The 19,977-nt window shown below is 61.5% G+C and overlaps 4 protein-coding genes across 5 annotated transcripts; 2 read left to right on the top strand and 2 right to left on the bottom strand.

Annotated features, from left to right (window-relative positions):
• Positions 1-129: 129 nt before the first annotated feature.
• Positions 130-6,132, top strand: LOC119706683 (bromodomain-containing protein 8-like). The gene is made up of 7 exons (XM_038150608.1): positions 130-364; positions 1,475-1,747; positions 2,145-2,348; positions 3,596-3,741; positions 4,446-4,532; positions 4,901-4,969; positions 5,910-6,132. Exons 2-7 carry the CDS (start codon positions 1,475-1,477, stop codon positions 6,130-6,132), a joined length of 1,002 nt encoding a protein of 333 aa, XP_038006536.1. The 5' UTR covers positions 130-364.
• A 1,250-nt stretch (positions 6,133-7,382) lies between these two features.
• On the top strand, positions 7,383-8,690 carry NHP2 (NHP2 ribonucleoprotein). Its single transcript, XM_038150376.1, has 4 exons — positions 7,383-7,565; positions 7,664-7,733; positions 7,805-7,910; positions 8,412-8,690. The coding sequence occupies exons 1-4, from the start codon at positions 7,418-7,420 to the stop codon at positions 8,535-8,537; spliced, it is 450 nt and encodes a 149-aa protein (XP_038006304.1). The 5' UTR covers positions 7,383-7,417; the 3' UTR covers positions 8,538-8,690.
• Positions 8,691-8,859: 169 nt separating this feature from the next.
• Positions 8,860-14,660, bottom strand: N4BP3 (NEDD4 binding protein 3). Of its 2 annotated transcripts, none has more exons than XM_038150373.1 (5): positions 14,227-14,660; positions 11,703-12,146; positions 10,967-11,521; positions 10,515-10,772; positions 8,860-10,298 (listed from the first exon to the last, which is right to left on the bottom strand). In XM_038150373.1, exons 2-5 carry the CDS (start codon positions 12,114-12,116, stop codon positions 9,726-9,728), a joined length of 1,800 nt encoding a protein of 599 aa, XP_038006301.1. In that variant the 5' UTR covers positions 12,117-12,146; positions 14,227-14,660; the 3' UTR covers positions 8,860-9,725. The 2 variants fall into 2 exon arrangements, with proteins under 2 accessions (XP_038006301.1, XP_038006300.1); XM_038150372.1 differs by lacking the exon at positions 14,227-14,660 and adding an exon at positions 13,763-13,903.
• A 2,317-nt stretch (positions 14,661-16,977) lies between these two features.
• B4GALT7 (beta-1,4-galactosyltransferase 7) lies at positions 16,978-19,786 on the bottom strand. The gene is made up of 6 exons (XM_038150374.1): positions 19,630-19,786; positions 18,919-19,272; positions 18,220-18,445; positions 17,916-17,999; positions 17,642-17,746; positions 16,978-17,479 (listed from the first exon to the last, which is right to left on the bottom strand). Exons 1-6 carry the CDS (start codon positions 19,674-19,676, stop codon positions 17,324-17,326), a joined length of 972 nt encoding a protein of 323 aa, XP_038006302.1. The 5' UTR covers positions 19,677-19,786; the 3' UTR covers positions 16,978-17,323.
• Between the last annotated feature and the right edge of the window lie 191 nt (positions 19,787-19,977).

The raw sequence follows: 19,977 nt of genomic DNA, 5'->3' as shown, positions 1-19,977 counted from the left end.
TGTCATTTTGTCCGGAATTGGTGTAGAGCTGAGCTGTCTGTGATTATTTCACTCATCATGTCTTGCACTAACTGTTCTGCTCTCTGACATCTTGAGTCTTCCAAGATTTGGTAAAACTGAACATAAGGCTGAAGATCTCTTTAATCTTCTGCCCAAGTTCCCAGGACTTCCTGATTTTCAGCATTTATCCCTCTGGAGCACAGAAGGATGATCACAAGTGATCAGATTACCCCAGGCTGAGGCTTTTCTGTGCCTCTGCTTGTGGCAGCTCTGCTGAGGCTGCAGCAGAGAGCTCCAGGCACAGGGTTTCTCCTCAGATGGAATCTCAGTTTGCCCAACTCCCTCACCTGGAAGCTGAGAGCAGGTAATGTTATCTCCTACCTCATCAAATTTCATCTGCTGCCACTGAAGTGAACTTTGAAAGAGGTTTTGAAAGGACGGGCTTTAAGATGCCAACTCTGCTTGCAAGTTCACAAAAGAAGCAAAGCAGTTTTCTCATCCCAGACCCAGTGGATTCTGTATTTCTCCCAGTCATGCACCATAAGCTGAATTTGGAGCTGTGCTAGCAGTCCTGAGAACGGAAAAGATAAATCAGTGAGAAATGTGCTTGTTTAAAACTCTGAAAAAAATTAGGTTGTACATAATTAACTGAAGACTCTAAAGACACTGTTAATCAATGCATAGAATTCTCATAGGTGCAGCATCCGGGCAGCTCCATTCAGTGGCAGGATGAGGATTTTGTGACCTCCTTCACTGTTGAACTGTGGCACTGCAATCAATTCCCCGCGCTTAGAGGGCTCAGAGTGCACTCATGCAGCAGAAGACATTTAGGCATGGACTAATGAACAGAGGTTAAATGAGTGGTTTCTTCCTTCTTGAGACAATGCTAAGTTGTATTTTCTGCAGTGGATGGAACTGTGCCTGTTGGTGTGTGACTGCGTGGTTATAATTCTTCTGGCTCAGGTACATGAGATACCACATCCAGATAAATCACACCTGTCGCTTTCAAAGCTGTGTCTGTAAGGTTTGGAGGAAGTTATCTCCTGTATAAAGTTCTCAGGGGGCAGCAAGTGGAATTTCAGTGAGTTGTCCTTGGAGTCACCAGTTGTTCCCAACACTCAGCAGCTGAGGAGCCCAGCAGGGCTTGCTCTGAGCTTGCTGGGTGCCTTCAGCACCTGAAATATGGAGCATCAGCAAAGAAACAGGCTCCCAGACAGCTCAGCATGCCCTGAGCAGAGTGACCCACTGACCAGGGCAGGGAGAGAGCACAGCAAAAGCAGCAGAAAACCTGCAGTTTGCAGTTTGTGGAGCAGAGCTGCAGCCCTGCCGTGTGCTGTGTGGTGAGCTCAGGGGTAGGCTGCTCACCTCAGAGCCCTTCCCATGCTGTGGCCCCCCAGGGGTGTCAAGAAATGAGCTGGGCTTGGCAGTTCTGGATCAGGGTACAAAGAAATCGCTGTATTTTCATTGTTTGCAGATGGGCCATGCCTGGAAGTCTGAGCTGCAATCTCCAGTCAAGTCAGAGAACAGCGATTTCCAGTCTCCCCCTGACTGGGATTCAAGCTTGGATGTGGATGTGATGAGCTGGAGAAATACTGAGGAGGAGGCCGTGGGGAGGCTGGAGGGGAGCAGCCAAGAGGCAGACCGTGAGATGGAGCTGAGAGAGCCTCTCTGGAAGGATGATAGTGAAGATTGCCACGAGGCAGAGAAGCCGTGTGAAAATGACAGTCTTCCCCAGTTCCTCTTGGAGGTAGGGCTGTGTGGATTACAGGAAGGTGTGCAGCACAGTTCAGGCCCTCCTGAAACATTGGGGTTTTCAGGGCCTGCGCCATCCATACAAACAGAAACAGCTGGGGGCACAGCAGAAGCTCTGGGTTCACCTTCTCCCCAGCCCAAGCCCAGCCTTTCCTCCCATTTGGAGCTCCCACTGCACCCAGGCAGCTCCTTTGCCAAAACACAGCTCACCCTTAAGCACAGAAATGTCAGTGAACTGACACTGCAATAATAACACAGGGCTTCATCAGATTCTGCAAGGATTCCTAAAAATGGAAAGGCGTTCGTGAGCGATTGCAAAAATAGCATCTCTGCTGTTTATTTCTTCTCCCTTTTGCCTTCACAATTTGAAGTAATAAATCACTGTCTTGCAGGTAACCCAGATGTTGGAATCTTTCTGCATTGGCAGCACAGAGTCATCGCAGACTCCGTGGGATTATTGTGGCTCAGGGAAGCAGAGTGATGGGGAGGAAGTGAGGTGCCAGGAGAAGACCACAGGAACAGCAGTCTCAGGAGCAGAGGAAAGTCAACTGCACATCCTGGCAGAAGATGAGGAAGAAAACTTCCTGGGAAGAGAGGTAGGAGAGTGGTGGTCCTAAAAGAGCCTCTGGCCCTGGATGAGAGATGAGACAGTGAAGGAAACCAGCTCTAGAAGAGATGGGGAGGTCCAGGTTGTGAGAGGGGAGACAAAACACACGAGGAACACAGAAAAAATGTATGAGGGAAGGGTGTTTTTTATGTATGGCTGTGTATCTTTATAAACAGGAAGCTTGTTACAGATGAAACCCTCAGATGTGAGTTGGAGGAATTGCTCCTTGGCAGTGTAAAGGTGACTCATGAGAGCTGGCAGGCTGCTCTCAGGTTTAAGGCAAGGTTGGAATACTTGCCTGGTTCTAATTGCTGTGTTTTGCAGCACAGCTTGGCTGGTTTCAGGCCCACGTGGCTGTGCCAGCAATAACCATCTGCCCCTGGGGACTGTCATGTCTTAGAAGCAGGCACTGTCTAGCCTGGGTTTGCATCAGTCCTGTGTTTGGGGGCTCTGGGCTCCCACCAGCCTGCTGGGTGTTCCTGGGAAGGCAGCACAGCAGTGGAGGACAGGGCCATTTTCCCACACTTGTTCTCTTGCAAACTGGGGATGCTGGAGACCAATATCCCCCAGGATTTCACCTGTTCAGCAGGACAGTGGATTCCCAGCAGTTACTCTGCTCTCAGCTGCTGTTCTCTGCTCTCAGCTCCCAGCAGCTCCCTCTCAGTTCTCCCAGTGCTCACAGCCAAATGCGCAGTGTCCACTTTGTTTCTGAGAAGTCTGCTTGTGCTTCAGACCTGTTGAGGATTCTGAGGTGCTCCTGCATGAAATCCCACTGAGCTTTTTACTGGCAAACCACTACAACAACAGCACCACTCTCCTTCCTGGCTGAGTCTATTCCCTGTCATTTTAACGTGGGAGTTTGTGAGGAAACAACCTCGTTGAACTCTGGGGGTTCCTGTTCTCTGTATCTGGAGCTTTAACAAGCCTGAGGCAGTCTTAGCTCAGCTCCTGATTGCCCTCTCTACATCCATGACTCTTCCCAGAGAGCAGACACAACACTGGGCACCGCTCAGCTCCACGGGGTTTGTGTCAGCCAGGGGTGGATGTCATCCAGAGATCAGCCACAGCTCCTGCTGGGAAGGTCTGAGTGAGGGCAAACAGCATCCTCTGAGTAACAGAGCAGGCAAGCTCCCAGCTGAGCCTGGATGCAGGAGAGGGATATGCAGCAGGCTGGCTTCTAGATGAAGGATTCAGGTAAGGTGCTGCCATTTTAGATGTGTCCTCTGTGCTCTTCAGGGAGACACTCAAGACACACCTGGAGAACCCCTTTTGGATGAGCTGCACTCACCAGAGATGAGTGCTCAGGCCCTGGATCAAGATGACAGTGACAGCACCTCTGCAGCCTCAGTGCTGGACTCCACAGGCTCTCCCAACATGCACCTGTGAGTAGCTGGTTCTGCACTCTTGCAAATGCAGCAGAACAGAGTCGTGTCCCTTGTCACACGTGAGAACAAGTGCATGGCCAGGTCACATCCAGGAAGGTGAGACACCCAAGCAGAGCAGGAGGGAAGGAGGTAACGTGTGCTAGCTCTGGATTTGCTGGTATTGCAGGGCATTGATCCTAAGGTGAAGTGGGAAGAGTAGAGATTAAATAAGAGATTAAATGGAAAATACATGTTTTATGTTTTCTCAAGTCGGATAGGCCTGGTGTGAGCTGCACATCAGGCTCTGTCAGGCAGTGCACAGCCCAGCATTTCCAGCCCCTTTGAGCAAGTGCAGGTGTGTCAGTCACATGCAGGCTCTGCCACGTGTGTGGTAACTTGCACTGTCTGTCAGAGGAAAAACCTGGGATTTTGGGAAGAGAAACTTCATAAAAACCACCTCAGTAAAGTTCTGAACTGCAGAGCAGCTTGAGGTTTTCTATCCAATTTGGTCCTGCTCCTTATCTCAGCTTTGCTTTTGCCTCTTGTCCTGCATCTTCCTGCACTCTGGATGTTCAGTTGTGCATTCTGATGCAGAACACTCCCACCATCACACTCGGAGGCTTTTTGTAGCTTCATCCACCTGGATGTGGTGGGAGCCAGCAGAATTGTCACCTCCTACCTTGTCTCGAGTGTGATGATCTGGCAGTGTCTTCACTCCACAGGCTGCAGCCAAGCTGGAATAACCCCCTCCAGCACCTGATCCTCAGAAAAAAGCTCCTGTCCATCTGGAGGATGATAGCCAGCCACAGGTATGTGGGAGCAGAGGGCTGCATCAGCATGTCCTGAACACACTGCCCTGAGTCCTAGCTCCTGTGTCACCTGTCCCAGCTCCTGTGTCACCTGTCCCAGCTCCTGTGTCACCTGTCCCAGTCCTCCCCTCCCAGGGGCTGGCCTGTCTCTCCAGGACTTTGCTTTGGGAACAGCTGCCTGCTGCAGAGCTGGAGAAAACTCTGCATATTGATTTCCTCTGCTTAATGTGGCAGAGCCCAAATGCTGCTTCCTACACAGCTGGCACAACAGTGGCTGTGGCATCAGGGCCAGCAGGGAGAGGCAAGCCCTGCTCCATGTTTTTGGTGCAGGGGCAGGCAGAGAACATTCCTTGTCCTTGTCCCTGTAGGTTCAGCAGCCCATTCCTGAAGCCAGTGTCAGAGAAACAAGCCCCTGGATACAGGGATGTGGTGAAGAGGTGAGTTTGTGGAGGAAGTGCTCACTGGCTGATTTCTCTCGGGCTGTTTTCTCTCTTCTCTGGTTTCCAAACGGCCAGTGTGATGGTTTCCTTCCTCCTTTTCCAGAGTTTGGCTGTCACCAGCATCTCCTACTGATTTCTTGCAGTAAAACCTCCTTCTGGGTAATTAGAACCTGGAAGCTCGCACTGACTCTGGAGCTGGTGGGAATTGTGCCTGCCCTGTGCAGGCATTGCGTGGCTGGCTCATTCCAGGCACAGTCCCTGGGCAGGGGATGCAGGCCCTGCAGCTCAGCAGTCCCTTCTCCCCTCAGGAGTGTCTCAGGAGATGCCCCCTCCTCACCCGCTGCGAGCGCCCCAGATGTTTCACTCTCAGCACAGAAGTGGGTCATAAGAATATTTCCCAGAGAGATTAATGGCATTTTTCAGAGCTGAATCATGTTCTATTCTGGTCACAGTTGTCCTCTCTGCAGCCATTCATTTTCCCATTCTGTCAAAGTAAGGGAAGTAATATTTATTCCCTATCATGTTCCCCTTACCAGCACTGCTATTTTTGCTGGTGGCACCATTCGATCTTTAGGGGATTTAATAGATGCCTATTTTAGTAACTTTTCTTTCTCCACTAAGACCTGGCCTGACTTCCTGAAGACTAATTACTGCTTGCCTTCCCTGGAGCTCAGCATCCCATTTTTTCCAGAGGTGACTGCTAATGACCTGCCAAGTTGATTGGATAGCAAGTGTCGCATTGGCTGAACTCACTTTTGTCTGGCTCAGAAGAAAAGCCTTTCTCACTCCCCCCTGTGTGTCTTGAGCAATAAAATTGATTGAAAATAGCTGTGCTTTCAGGGCCACCCTGAAATGAGAACAAGCACATTTGTGCAGATCCCAAAGGATGCCAGGCCCTGGGTTGCAATTTCATTCTTTTTCTCTCTGTCTTTTGTAGACCCATGGATTTAAGCAGCATAAAGAGGAGGCTGTCAAAGGGACACATTCAGTCCGTCATGCAGTTCCAGTGTGACCTGATGCTCATGTTCCAGAACGCCGTGATGTACAACAGCTCCGACCACCACGTGTTCCACGTGGCTGTGGAGATGCAGCGAGAGGTCTTGGAGCAGCTGCAGGTCTTGGCTGAAGCCCTCCTGTTGTCCAGGGACAGGCTGGAGTGAGGCAGAGGGTAACCAGCCCTGCCTGAGGCCTCTCTCAGTTGGAGCAGCGTTGTCTCCCTGGGTCAGGGCATCTCCTGGGCTCGGGGGATGTGCTGCCCTGGCCTCGGGTAGAGCTCGTTATCCCCAGTGCTGGCTGCTGGGTTGATGGGTTGATTCAAAGCAGTTTTTGGGAGGGTACCCTGTTGGAAGCCTCCGTTCTTTTTGGGAAAAGCAGCGATGTAGCCCGACAGGGAGAAGAGTTCCCTGGGATGAAAAGCAAGGGAAAGAATCCTGTGTGTGGCCAGGTGGATGAAGCAGGCACGGCCCGTGAGGGTGGCTGGCTGCACGCCGGGCACGGCAGCGTTCCCGTGTTGAGGTTGTTGTGCTCTTGTGTTGGGTCGGGTGGGTCCAGCGTTACCCGCACTGACCACACCCAATAAAGGCCCGTGTTGAAGCTTGCCCCGGCCTGCCTGGGACTGGGACCGGGACCGGGACCGCGACTGGGACCGCGACTGGGACTGGGATTGCAACTGGAACTGGGGCTGGGCCCAGAACTGGGACTGGGACCGTGACTGGAACTGGAACTGGGACCGGGTCCAGTACTGGGACTGTGACTGGAACTGGGTCTGGGACCGCGACTGGAACTGGGGCTGGGTCCAGTACTGGGACTGGAACTGGGACCGTGACTGGAACTGGGACCGGGTCCAGTACTGGGACTGTGACTGGAACTGGGTCTGGGACTGCAACTGGAACTGGGGCTGGGTCCAGTACTGGGACTGGAACTGGGACCGTGACTGGAACTGGGACCGGGTCCAGAACTGGGACCGTGACTGGAACTGGGTCCAGAACTGGGACTGGAACTGGAACTGCGACTGGGTCCAGAACTGGGACCGTGACTGGAACTGGGGTTGGGTCCAGAACTGGAACTAGAACTGGAACTGGAACTGCGACCGGGTCCAGAACTGGGACTGTGACTGGAACTGGGTCTGGGACCGCGACTGGAACTGGGGCTGGGTCCAGTACTGGGACTGGAACTGGAACCGTGACTGGAACTGGGACCGGGTCCAGAACTGGGACCGTGACTGGAACTGGGTCCAGAACTGGGACCGTGACTGGAACCGGGGCCGGGGCCGGGAACCTCGGGACGGAGCGCGTGGCCGGGGCTGGTATATACACCGCTCGCCATTGGCCGTCCCTGCTGTCTGTCACTGCCAGAGCGGTTCCGATTGGCTGTCGCGGAGCTCGCGGTGTGAGTCCCGCCCGCAGCGCGGCGCGCGGCCCGGAAGCGGAAGCGGCGGGGGCGGCCATGGCGCGGGAGAAGCCGGAGGCGGCGGCCGAGGCGGAGGCGACGCCGGAGCTCTCGTACCGGGAGCAGCTGGACTTCCTGAACCCCATCGCGCAGCCGCTCGCGTCCCGCAAGCTCACCCGAAAGCTGCTCAAGTGCATCAGGAAAGGTCTGGCGGCGCGGGCGGGAGGGGCCGGGTGCTGGCGGTGGCGCGGCCCCGCACGCTGCGGTTCTCACCCGGCCCCTCACGCCGTGCTTCTCTTGCAGCGACCAAGCACAAGCAGCTCCGCCGCGGCGTGAAGGAGGTGCAGAAGTTCATCAACAAGGGCGAGAAGGGGTAAGTGCTGCCCTGGCCCCGCGGGCCCACGCGGCCCCGCCGGCCCGGCGCTGACACGGCGGTGCCCGCAGGATCACCGTGCTGGCCGGGGACACGCTGCCCATCGATGTCTACTGCCACATCCCCATCATGTGCGAGGACAGGAGCCTCCCGTACGCGTACGTCCCTTCCAAAACGGTGAGTGCTGGGGCGGGGGAGGAACCGGCTCTGGTGACGGGGAACCCGGTGAGGAGCCCGGGCCGTGACCGGAGCCTTCCCGGGAGGTGCAGATCCGCTGCCCGAGTAAAGAATTCGGTGTTTGTCCCTGACCAAGGCAAGAAGGGACGGGGGAAGGTGTAGGAGCGTGTCACTGTGGAATCACAGAGCAGTTTGCCGTGATCGAGTTCCTGCAGCAGCACCGGGACAGAGCCAGCACATCTTTGCCAGGCTTCTGTGGGCTGGGGCCAGCTCTTCTGCAGACAGGGCGTTTGGGGGGCAGTCAGTGTCTGTGGAGCTTCAGCCCCGGTGCAGGCAGCTCTGCAGACCCGCTCTGGGGAAGAATTATGGCACATGAGCCAGATGCCAGTCCCTTCTGCCAGCCCAGCTTGCAGCGTGGAGGAGAGAAGCTGGGAAAAGGTTCATGAGGTTGTCACCTCGGGAAGGGACCTGGACTCCCATGGTCTCCCTGTGTTCCCTCAGGACCTGGGAGCTGCAGCCGGCTCCAAGCGCCCGACCTGTGTCATCCTGATCAAGCCCCACGAGGAGTACCAGGAGACCTACGACGAGTGCCTGGAGGAGGTGTCAGCCCTTCCCCTGCCGCTGTGAAGAGCCGGGGCCGGGCTGTGCCCCGCGGGGCCCTGGCGGGTCCCTGTCCCTCTGCCCGGGGCCGCACGGCTGTTTCTGGGCACTCTGCCCAGAGGACTGATGGGGGATGCCGAGTCTGTGGGGTGAATAAAGGTGTCTGCGGGTTTGTACAGAGTGGTCCTGGTGCTCGGGGAGGGCTGGGGGTGTCCAGGCTGGGTTAAAGCACAGCAGGGGTGAGGCTGCCCCGCCCGGCAGGCCCAGGCCGGCCCCACACCATCCCCCTCACCCCCAAACTCATGGCCCGGAGCCCCCCGACCCCGAGGGAAGCAGAGCAGAGGCTGGCAGAGAGAAATGCGGGTTTATTGCAGGAACGGTGTGCGGGGCCGGGCCTTCACGTGGTTCTGCTGTGACACACCCAGAGCAGGGCTCTCCTTCCAGCGCCTCTGAGCTCCCCAGCTCCCCCTCACCTCCCTGAGAGGGGGTACCCAGCCTCTTCCCCGGCTCAGGCACATGCCCCTGTCCTCTCTCCCACCCCAGCTCCTCCCAGTGTGGCACAGCACCAGTTCCCATCCCTCCTTGCACAAGGCATTCCCCCATCTCTGCCCGAAGAAAGCTGCACCAACCACCTCCACTGCAGAGCATCTCCACACTGGGGACACGAGAAGCACCTCTGCTGGGGCAGCTGCCCCCTCCCAGCAGCACCAGAACTCCTCGGGGCTTCCTCCTCTGCCTGCCCAGTGGCACCACCGGCCCCAGGGCCCTGCTGACAAGGCAGCCACTGCCAACAGTAGCTGCACCCCACAGCAAGGCAGTGGAGTGGGGGACAGGGCTTAAGCTTCTCCTCACGAGACATTAAGTTACTGGGTTGTAGGAACAAGGGCAGCAGAGCAGGAGGGACAGGGAATGTCTCACAGGGTGCTTGGTTTCTGCCCGCATGGCAGAAGGAATCACAGGGCAAACACTCCTGGAGTCAGAGCACGGGGCACATGCAAGACCCCCCCCCCTGGCACAGATGACCCCCCGCCCTCCAGAGACCCCCACCAGAAGGGCCTGAAGTGCTGCAAGAAGGAGAAGCTCCCCTGTGGCAATTGGTCCTTCAGCCCAGGGCAGCGCCGAGCAGCGGGGCCAGTCCTTGTGCACCCCCTGAGATCGTCCCTTTGCAGCGGCAAGAGACCTTCCCCCTTGTCAGTCCCACCGGCATCCCGCCCCTCAGATCTTGGAGGACTCCACCCGCTCGATCCAGGGCGAATCGATCCTGACATCCCTGGGCTCCGCCCGCAGCTGCCGCAGCTCCCGCTCCAGCGCCTGGCTCCGGTGGTACATCTCCATGTAGCTGGCCTGGAGCTCCCGCTGGTACCGCAGCACCTTCTCCTTCTCCTCCTGCCACGTTTTCCTCTCCAGCTCAAAGTTCACAGCCTGCAGCTGGCCCTGACGCCGCTCCCGCAGCAGCTCTGCCCACAGCCACTCCACCTGCCGCTCCAGGGGCTCCGCCGAGTCGCTCTGGAGGCCCCGGCACTTGGAGTCATCAGTTTCGCAGCCAGGGAAGTCCTGGCACGACGGCATGGGGTCATCGCCCAGGGGCAGCGAGGTGCTGGGCTCCGGGGGGCTCTGGAAGGAGTCTGCCAGCTGTGCCAGCTGGGAGTCCCTGGCCTGGACCTCTGCCTTGGCCTCCCGCAGCTGCGTCTTCAGGCTGAAGATCTCCCCCAGCTTCTGAGCCATCTCCTCCTGGGTGTCCCGGAGCTGCTGCTTCAGCAGGGAGATCTCCGCTGCTTTCTGGCACACCTGCAGGGCACGGGCGAGCAGTGAGGAAGGGCTGAGGGAGCAGGACCCCAGAGGTGGCAGCACCCTAGGTTGTCCTCCTGGGAGACCATAAGCACCACACGTGGCTCATCCCTCCCGTACCGTGAGCCCGAGTGACACCAGAGCAGGGAACTGCTGTCCCCATCCTGGCCCCACAGCCAGGAGCGTGGCAAGAGGGAAGGAAAGAAGGGAACTCACCTCCCACTTGGTCTCCTCCAGTTTGGGGCTGCCATGCTCGCCCTGGGGCTGCCGGAGCTTGCTCTCCTCGCACTGGCACTGCTGCAGGCTCAGCTCCTCCTGCAGCCGCTTCTTCTCCTGCTGCGCCTTGTAGAGCTGCAGCTGCAGCGCCCGCTGCCCGCGCTGCGCCTGCTGCATCACCTGCTGCAGCCGGGCCATGTACATCTGCTTCAGGTCCTCCAGCTCGTCCAGCCACAGCCGCTGCTTGTCCTCAAACGCCTGCCAGCACATGTGGACACCAGTGAGAGGCTGTAGCCCCAGGAGGGACCCCAAGAGGTCCTGTGATATTTGATCCTCCCGCACTTGGGCATTCCAACCAAGCCCATCACCCACCACAGCGGCTCCTTCACTGTTCCTTCCACCCCCACATCCCTTCCTGGGGCACCCAGCACCGTCCCAGCCCCATGGCTCACCTGTGTGAAGGGGTCTTCAGTCTCACTGAGGCTCCTCTTGAGCTGCCGCAGCTCCCCTCCCGTCTCCTGCAGCCGGTCCTCCAGCTGCTTCACCGCGTCCTCCAGCGAGTAGGAGAACTCGTACGGCGGCGGGGGCTCGCCGGGGCTCTGCAGCCTGCTCAGGGTGGCCATGCTTTTGCAGGACAGGGGCATCTTCTCAGGGGCCAGGGTATCCCTGGGGCTCCGGGAAACCCTGTCCAAGGAGCCCCCGATGTGGTTGATGTGGCCCATGGAGGCGCTGAACTGGCTCTGGGCAGGCTTGAGGCGGGAGCCGTAGGATGGGAAGCTCTGGATGGAGTTGTGGCTGGAGTCAGAGGCCTCATCCAGGCTGATGGCGTGGAGCAGGTGGGTGCGGAGCGGGCCGTGCTGCGGGGCCGCCGTGCTGCTCTGCGACAGCAGCGTGTGCAGGCTCCCATTGCTCTTGGACAACTTCTGCCCCTTGGACGAGGACAGGCCCTGCATGGAGACCAGCCCCTTCCCAGCCACTGCCTTGAAGGCCGAGGGCCTGATACGACACTAAAAAACAAGAGCAAGGTCAAGCATGACCCTCTACATCCAGAGAGAACCCCCCCGCTCCCCGCTTCATATCCCTGAACATCCTCAAAGCCCCGCATCCCATCCAGGGGGGTGCAGACCATCCTGCTCCATCCCCACCCTCTCGCAGACCAGGCCGTATTTCAGGACTTCACAGCCTCACCTTGTCGAAGCGGCCCCGCTCCGGCAGGGAGCTCTTGGAGAAGTCGGCCCCACGGTGATGCTCGCGGGAGCAGCGCTCGGGGGATCGGTTCTCGCGGTCACTCTCGTAGTCCCGCTTGTAGCAGGCGCCCGATGTCTGGTGCTTCCGCTCCGCCCGCGTCTCCTTCTTGGCCCCGTGCAGGTACCCAAAGAGCTCCCGCTGGTTCGGCCCCTTCCGCAGCAGCCCGTCGGGCTGCCGGAGCCCCCGCGAGCCGCCCAGCGGGGCCCGCAGCTCCAGGGGGGACAGATCCTGCTTCTCCACCAGGCTGCCCACGCTGCCCATGCTGCCAACGACGCCGACGGGCTCCGAGGAGAGGTAGGTGCCGAGGACACGGGTGTCGGGCTCACAGGTCACAGGACCCTGTGCTGCTGCCATGGAGAATTAGAGAAAAGCCCAGAACCAGCGCTGCCGGGGAAGAGACAGAGTCAGCCATGCCGGGCAGCCGGGACACACCCCCGGCACCCCCTTCCCAGCCAGCCCCAAGGGCCCACATGGGCTCCTGGCACTGGATGGATCTTCCACCTCCCGGGCAGCTTCCCGGGGGACAGGGCACAGCACGCACGGGGCGGGGGCTCCCCGCCGCTGCCCCCACCATGGTGCAGCGCCTCCTCCCACACCCAGCCCCACCTCCCGCCCGCGGCCGGGGGCCGCCACCAGAACAGGCACCTGCCGCCCAGCCAGGCGGGCGAGTTCGGGAGCCGGCAGCACCTGCCCAGGCCTGGCGCCAGCCCCGGCCCGCCGGCACCCAACCTCCCCGCCGGGACCTCCGGCTCCGGACACCCTCTGGAGACCTCCCCAAAATGCCCCTGGGGATGCCCAGCAGCTCGGCCTCCCGGGGCGCGCACGGCACGGGCACCACGGGGACACGTCCCGCACAGCACGGGCGGCACGGCTGCTGCAGCCCGCGGGGCGAGCTCCACACGGCCCCTCCATCCACGGCACTCCCTCCCCAGCGCCGGGCAGGGACCAGGCGGCCACAGCCCAGCGGCTGCGTGCGTGCCGCGGACCCCGCGGCCGGACATGGCGTGGGAAGGGGCAGGATGCTGGCGGGACAATGCAGCTTCCTGCGCAGGTGGCCGGGGGAGGAAGGATGAGAAGATGCCTTCGGACTCGGCTCTGGCCCCCCAGCGCTAGGGAGGGGACGATGGCCTCACACCAGTGCAGGGGACACAGAGAGTGTGGCAGGGGCGAGGCAGAGCCCCGAGCACCGCTCCCAGCCTCGCCGAGGGCTCCGGGGCCGGGTTACACCCAGGAAGCTGTCCTGGTTCTCAGCACCACGCGCCGGGTAAACAAACACCCCGCTTTTAATTGCTGCCACGCACAAACCTGTCTGACAGCTCCTGGCCTGCGCTGTCACCTCCCTCTGCGAGCCCAACACCTGCTCCGGGCACCGGCACCCCACGAAGGGCACCAGGGATGGACCCTCTGCAAGGCTCGGGCTGCCTGCGGTGCCACCGGGCGTGCAGGGGGATAGGGGATAGGGGACGTGGATGTTCCCATGGTGGGGGGGGGGGGGGGGGGGGGGGGGGGGGGGGGGCACGGATGCACATCCAGCCCCCCGGCATTGGGGAGCAGCTCGGCCGAGCCCCGCAGCGGCTCCTCCCGGCACAGGCGGCCGAGGAAGTAGGTCAGGTTGTGGGAGGTTTGGGAAACGCCGGGGGAGCCCGAAGGTGTCCTGCCTGCGGCAGGGAGGGGATCACCCTCCAGGCGGCAAAACACCGGTCCGGCCAGCCTGGCTCCTTCGCGATCTGCTCCCAATCCCAGCCGTGCCCAGGCAGGATACGGCCACAAACCTTTTCCCTTTCCCATTCCCATTCCACCCGGGAGCGAAGGGCAGGGTTGGAGGGAGGCGGGCGCGGGTCCCCGCGCAGCCCCTCCGCGCCTCCCCGCAGCCCCGCCGGAATTTCCGGCACGGAGAGGGCGGAGGGGGCAGCGGGTGCCCGGGGCCGAGCCCGGGACAAAGCCCCGCCGGCCGCAGCGCAGCGGGGGAGGGGATGGGGCCGCCCCGGCCCCGCACTCACCATGCCGGCGGCGCTGCGCTCCCGCACGGCTCCGCTCCGCGCTCCTTCCCTCGCCGCGTTTGAACGCGCCCCCTCGGCCGCGGCCCGCGCGGGGCGGCGGGCGGAGCCGGCACCGGCAAATCGCGGCGCGGGGGCGGCGGGACGGGGAGGGGCGGGAAGCAGCAGCAGCAGCAGCAGGAGGAGGAGGAGGAAGGAGGAGGAGGAGGAGGAAGGAGGAAGGAGGGGGACGGCCCGGCCGTGCCCACCGGCGGGGCGGGGCAGGGCAGGGCGCGCTGGCTGCGTGCGGCTCCGACACTTGCGCGGAGCCCCCTGCGAATGGCGGGGAGAGCCCCGCAAATCCCCCCAGCGACAGCTCCGGCACCGGCAGCACCGGCGCCGCTCGGCCGCCGGTAACCCCCTGACAGGCGGGCTGGTATTCCCGGGTATCGCCCACTAAGAGTGGAGAGAAATATTTTGCTTCGTACCTGCGGCGTGGAGAGGGGTCTCGACTCCATGGGACACTCTCTGTGCCGTCCTCTAGCAGGGCAAGCCCGTGTCCGCCCCTCACCGCAGCACCCGCGGGCGGGCAGGAGCCTCACAGAGCCCCGGGGGACACGGCGTACCCCCGCGGGGCTCTCGCTGGCCTGGCGCCAGCGAGACGCTACACGCTTCATCCCTCTGAATCACATCCTGGCCTGGAGCCGGTTTTGGCAGCCGCAGGGAGCGAGGATCCCGGCACGGGGTGGACCTGGCCTCCTCTGGGAGCAGGACACCTGCAGCAGCCCCGCTCCGTCCCACGGCGCGGTGTCCGTCTGTCCCCGGGCAGGGACCGCAGCGTCCCCGGCCCGGAGTATCGGCGTGCTGGCACCCGCTCGCTGCCAGCTCCCTCCGCCGCACACTCGAGTCCTCAAGCTGTGCTGCCAGCGCTCTCCCACACACACACACTGTCCCCGGTCCCCGCTCGCCGGGCTCACATGCTGGCAGTGTCCTCGGTGCGCTGCCAAGGCACGCTGCGCTCCCTCGGGCCGCAGCCCCCGCTCCCCGCAGCTCCTGTGCCCAGCGGCACCCGCACGCGTGGCCTCTGAACGAGGGAGCCCTTCCCGACGGTGCCGTGGCCCATCCTGCTGGCCTCAGGAATGTGTCTGCCGTGCCCCGGCCCTCCGCCTGGAGCTCGGTCGTGAGAGGGTTCCCCCGGCAGCCCGCGGGCACCGGCATCGCCCCACGGGGCTCGGATCGGGCGGCTTGCAGGGATGCCGGGAGGCTGCGCGGGGTGCTGGGCACGGCCGCACCCCTCCTTCCCGTCTGCTCCTCCTGCTCCTCCTCGGGCTCCGTGCCCCGAGCACATCTGTCTGGATAGCAGCTTCCACAGGGCCCCGGAGCTTGGCCCTGCCCGGGTCACTCCAGCAGCCCGGGATGTCACCTTCTCCAGGCAGAGATGCTTCAGCTTCCTCTGACTTTTCCCCAGTCCCCTCTCTCTGCTCACCTCACCCCTCAGTGCCCCCCTCTAAGATACTACAGCAATTTCACGAGTCCACCAGCAGACAGCTCTGGAACAATCCACTTTATAACAACCGGGCAATAAGAGCCATCGATTGCTGCGCCTGCTTCAACAGCAATTGGGACCCCAGAAGAGGGGTCACAGAGGGGCAGGGCTGGGCCTCCAGGGGCCCTCTCTGCCCCTGAGCATCCTGATGTTCTCCTCAGGCTTGCCGAGAGCATGAGAACGCTGGGAGGCTTTTGGCTCGGCTCTGCAGGGCTCCTGGGACGGCAGGCAGGGTGTGATCCATCTGTGGAAAGGCAGTGGGGAAAACTTCATCCCCTCCCGCTGGGCCTTTGCCGATATCGAAGCGTGGGGGGGGAGCAGAGCCGAGCGACCTCCGAGCCACATTCAGGGCTATAAAAGGAAGCCGGGTCTCCAGCAGGGTGCCTCTTCCACAAAAGCAACCGGGGGATGAGGGGGCTGCGAGCAGAGCTGAGAAATAGCTGCCAGGCAGCGGGAGAGGAGCCTGGAGCGCTGAGCGAAGTGCGAGGTGCACATATGCTCTCTGTTTCTGCACAGCTACGTCTCCATGAAACCTGCCCCAAACTGTGTCATCTATTTTGAACGGCGCAGAGAAATACTTTGATCTGCCTCCACCAGCCCTGGCTGCGCTTCAGGCACCGGGAAGGGGCTGCCATACAGATGGCTGGTCCCAAACCCGTGCCATGGAGAGGCAGAGTGGGGCTGCTGGGCCAGTCTCGCCCTCTGGCTGCCCACAGCAAGGGCATAACTGGTCCTGGAACACCTGTGGAGAAGTGCACCAGAAGTGCACCTCCATGCCAGATACCAGCACTGCTTCGGAGCCACCAGGCTGGAGAGGCCACCAGGAGCTCTGGGACAGCGTAGCCCTGTATCTCCCTGAGGCTGACCCTGCTGCTTCCATGATGCAAAGCAGATCCTCTCCACCCTGCACCAGCACCTCAATCCCTGCCCCAGAGGGGGGATCACTCTATCCAAAGGCTCCAGACTCCTCTCCCAGCTCCAGAGCAGCACAGAAAGAAGGCACCGGATCCCTCCCGACACCTCATCCCACTGCCCCTACAGGGTACATGAGCCCTGTACTTGGCTCTGATGCTTTTTTCCCTCATTCTTCTCTGGATCCACTTGTCTTCCCAGGATGGCAACAGCTTCTCTCTGAGGATGCAAAGCAAGCACTCCAGGAAGTGGCAGGCAGGAGATGGGGACAGAAGGGGCCAGGAAACGCAGAGGGCCTGGTGCCAGTGCTGGTGGTGGGGCTGAACAGAGAGGTACTGGCTGTTCAGCTGGGTCTACCCAGCCTGAGGAGGCAACAGCACCCACAACGTGTGCCAAGACCCCAGCGAGACATCCGATCTTCCAACCCCCCCCGAAAGGCTGAGGCAGCACACGCCACGGAAGGCAGGCAAGGAAAGCACGGCCAGAGCTCTCCTCCTCACCCCAGAGAGGTCCTGGCCTACAAGTGCTGACACCCAGCAGTGCTGTGGATGCTGGGGCTTGGGCACGGCTCAACCACAACCACTTCCTGCAGTGAAATGCCAACAGCCCAGCCCTGGGGGTGCCTGGCAGCTGGAAGAGGCATCATCTCTCTCAGAGCCCGTTTCGGACTGGCTTGGCCTCTGAGCCAGAGCAGCTCAGAGCTCAGAGTCACACAGAGAGGAGCTGGGGCCAAGCCAGAACAGGTGTGCTGAAGGAAGGTGAAGGGAACAGGAAAATGGAGTAGTGCCAGCACAGCCCAGGGCATTCACAACTCACAGGTGCCCTGACAGTTCTTTATTGTCCTCTGAGCTGCGTGGCAGCTCAGCCATGTCCAGCACAGGAAAGCCACCTCCTGCACCTGCCCTGGGAGGCAGCACCAGCGCCTGCAGCGACACCAGCGAGTCCCACTCCCAGCCTCTTCTGTTGCTCCCAGCAAAGTCCAGTTCTCAGCCTCTTCTGCTCCTCTGTGTCTCGCCAGCACTGCCACGCTCATCCGCTGCAAATCCCTGCCCGCTCCAGGCAGCTGCACGGCAGCCAGGGAGCCTTGGCACCAGCACAGAGCACGCGACTGGCACGTGGGGACGGGCTCAGCCAAACGTGCACCAGGGGGTCTCGTTTGTGTCACAGTCCAGCAGGATATTAAGGACGGTGCAAGGGGCTCCTGCCACGCTCAGATCTGTCCGTGACTCGACTCGGTACCTGACGTTGTTCAGGCCTCCTTCCCGATCCACCTTGAACTGCTCCTGAGGGAGAGAGACACTGCTCGGCCCAGGCTGGAAGGGAGAAGCACCCAGTGCCCGGGGAAGGAGCCAGAGCTGGCAGAGGAGGACACGAGCAAGGAGGGCTCAGAGCACGTGGTGACCACAGCCCCCATTTCCCGTGGCTCCCCTCAGCACAGGTCTCACCTGCTTCTGCGCAGCGATGCGCTTCTGGTCTCTCTTCCTCCAGGCTGGGTCATGCAGGTGCTGGAAAGTCTCGTATCCAGTTGTGATTCCAGAGGGACGACGAACCTGGGAGAAGAGCAGAGCTTCCATAAAGCTACTGGAAAACTCCTGCACCTGCTGCTGGAGTGTAGGGCTGCATTCCCCACACCCCAGACTGGGTGGTCACAGTGAGAGACAGGTGAAGAGATGTAAAAAAAGGGCAATTTCAAGCCAGGAGGGTGCAGAGAGCCCTTACCTGGAGGCCAGCTCCTTTGATACGTCGATAAAACTCATCGTCCTCCCGTCCCCAGCCCCAGAAGCGGTTAGACATGCCATTGCACTGGAACGAGAGCAGCGCCAGAGCAGCCAAGATGAGCACAGCTCCACGGCCTCAGAGGAGCAGACACCAGCCCAGCCTCCCCTGTCCAGCCCCCCAGCAGCTCAGACAACAGCCTCTGTCCCCAGACCATTCTGACTGCTGTCCCCACTTCCCAAGTTCACCACGGTAATGTCACAGCTCCTGTTCCAAACTGTCCAGGACATCCCTCCCGGGAGCTCACCAACTCATAGTGCTGCTTGGTGAGCAGCAGGATGCCACCCACGTAGGTCTTGTAGTGGTAGAGCGGGTGCAGCTCGGGGGATGCCACGTGGAAGGGCCCAGCCTCTGGGAAGCTGTAGTCCAGGTGCTCGTTGAGGGGCAGGAGATCCACGTCGTGCATGGCGATGTAGTCGGTGTCGTTGCCGCTCTCCAGGAAGCCCACGTTGATCAGGGATGCCCTGTTAAACCTGCCGCGGCACTGGGGGCTCTCAGTGCCACGCACAGCAGCCACTGTCCCCACACATCCCCCAGTGCTCAGTGCCTGACTGGACCCCAAACAGGGACACATACAAACACGGCACTGCATCCTGCAGCTGCACCCCTGCACGGTGAGCTGGGGGCGACAGCGTTTCCAAACACCCCATGGCCTGTCCTTGACTTGCAGAGTCCCCACATGTTTGCTGCTGCAGACCCGTGACACTGGGGAGAAAGCTGAAATACCCGAGGATAAAGGATTCTATGCTAAGATTCTACTCTTGCTAAGGAAGAAGGAAGCAAACCACCACTCTGTCCATCCCTGAGCTCTAGAATGAGCAGCTCTGGGGAGAGCATCACACGCTGCCCCTGACACCCTGCTGCCCCGATCCTCCGCTTCTCTGCAACACCCTCCCAGCACTCAGAGAGCTTCGGGCAGGACCCCCTCGGCACGGGGAGACGCTACCTGAAATGATCCACTTGGTTGAGGATGAAGATGCGGTGGCGGATCCTCTTCTTGCTGAGGAAGCGGTGCATGTAGGGCACGAAGGCCAGCAGCTCCTCGAAGCGCTCTCGGAAGGGCACCAGCAGCGCCAGCCGGTGCGGCCCCCACGCCGGCTCCTCCTCGGGCGGCTGCGGCGGCGCGGGGGGCGGGCAGGGCTGCCGGGGAGCGCCCCGCTGCTGCCCGCCCGGCGCCGGGCCCTCGCCCGAGCAGCTGAGCTGCAGCCAGAGCAGCGAAGCGAAGCCCAGCAGCAGCGCCAGCAGGAACAGCGGGAAGGCGGACAGGCGCCCGGGGAAGAGCCGCAGGAGCGGCGGCGAGCTGCGGGATGGCGCGGGGTCAGCGCACGGTGGGACCCCCCGTCCCCCGACAGCGTCCCCCGAGTCCCCCCAGCCCCCGGTGCGTCCCCGCTCCCCGCTAGCATCCCCCGAGTCCCCCCAACCCCCGGTGCGACCCCCGTCCCCCGCTCCCCGATAGCATCCCCCGAGTCCCCCCAGCCCCCGGTGCGCCCCCCGCCCCCCAAGAGCATCCCCCGAGTCCCCCCAGCCTCCGGTGCGCCCCCCGCTCCCCGATAGCATCCCCCGGGTCCCCCAGCGCCCGGTGCCCCCCCCCGCCCCCCCGATAGCATCCCCCGGGTCCCCCAGTCCCCGGTGCGCCCCCCGCTCCCGCCGGGCTCACCCTCCGCCGCGCAGCCGGAGCGCGTCCCTGCGGCGGGCCGGGCCCATGGCGCCCGCCCGGCCCCCGGCCCCGGGACACGCTGGCTGCGCCCGCCGCTCCCCCCGCTCCCCCGGAAACACGGCCCCGCTCTCTTCCGCCGAAGGGGCGGGACGGAGGCGGGACCGGCCGCCGGGGACATTCCCTCCGTCCCGTCCCACCGCCACCCCTCCCCGGGGCTCCTCCGGAAACCGCGGGGACCCCTGAGCACAGCCCCGGCAGGCGCCGGTGAGCACAGAGCCGCGGCCGTGGAGCCTTTGGGACCCTCCCGGGATTGCCTCCCTGCACCCCCAGAAAGCTGAGACGTCCCAG

The sequence above is a fragment of the Motacilla alba genome, chromosome 13, assembly GCF_015832195.1.
Source record: "Motacilla alba alba isolate MOTALB_02 chromosome 13, Motacilla_alba_V1.0_pri, whole genome shotgun sequence".
In the NCBI taxonomy this organism is placed as follows: domain Eukaryota; kingdom Metazoa; phylum Chordata; class Aves; order Passeriformes; family Motacillidae; genus Motacilla; species Motacilla alba.
Note: the sequence above shows the minus strand (reverse complement) of the source record. Positions and strands in the feature narration are given on the sequence as shown.

What these genes read in the sequence shown, in the direction of transcription:
- LOC119706683 (XM_038150608.1), top strand. Translation starts at nt 1,475, where the DNA reads ATGGGCCATGCCTGGAAGTCTGAGCTGCAATCTCCAGTCAAGTCAGAG. An exon ending in TTCCCCAGTTCCTCTTGGAG is followed by an intron (nt 1,748 to 2,144) that starts GTAGGGCTGTGT and finishes ACTGTCTTGCAG; the next exon opens with GTAACCCAGATGTTGGAATC. An exon ending in AGGATGATAGCCAGCCACAG is followed by an intron (nt 4,533 to 4,900) that starts GTATGTGGGAGC and finishes TTGTCCCTGTAG; the next exon opens with GTTCAGCAGCCCATTCCTGA.
- NHP2 (XM_038150376.1), top strand. Translation starts at nt 7,418, where the DNA reads ATGGCGCGGGAGAAGCCGGAGGCGGCGGCCGAGGCGGAGGCGACGCCG. An exon ending in GCTCAAGTGCATCAGGAAAG is followed by an intron (nt 7,566 to 7,663) that starts GTCTGGCGGCGC and finishes CTTCTCTTGCAG; the next exon opens with CGACCAAGCACAAGCAGCTC. An exon ending in CGTACGTCCCTTCCAAAACG is followed by an intron (nt 7,911 to 8,411) that starts GTGAGTGCTGGG and finishes GTGTTCCCTCAG; the next exon opens with GACCTGGGAGCTGCAGCCGG.
- N4BP3 (XM_038150373.1), bottom strand. Translation starts at nt 12,116, where the DNA reads ATGGCAGCAGCACAGGGTCCTGTGACCTGTGAGCCCGACACCCGTGTC. An exon ending in AGCGGGGCCGCTTCGACAAG is followed by an intron (nt 11,522 to 11,702) that starts GTGAGGCTGTGA and finishes CTTGTTTTTTAG; the next exon opens with TGTCGTATCAGGCCCTCGGC. An exon ending in TGGAGGAGACCAAGTGGGAG is followed by an intron (nt 10,299 to 10,514) that starts GTGAGTTCCCTT and finishes CGTGCCCTGCAG; the next exon opens with GTGTGCCAGAAAGCAGCGGA.
- B4GALT7 (XM_038150374.1), bottom strand. Translation starts at nt 19,676, where the DNA reads ATGGGCCCGGCCCGCCGCAGGGACGCGCTCCGGCTGCGCGGCGGAGG. An exon ending in CCAAGCAGCACTATGAGTTG is followed by an intron (nt 18,000 to 18,219) that starts GTGAGCTCCCGG and finishes CTCTCGTTCCAG; the next exon opens with TGCAATGGCATGTCTAACCG. An exon ending in TCAAAGGAGCTGGCCTCCAG is followed by an intron (nt 17,747 to 17,915) that starts GTAAGGGCTCTC and finishes CTCTTCTCCCAG; the next exon opens with GTTCGTCGTCCCTCTGGAAT.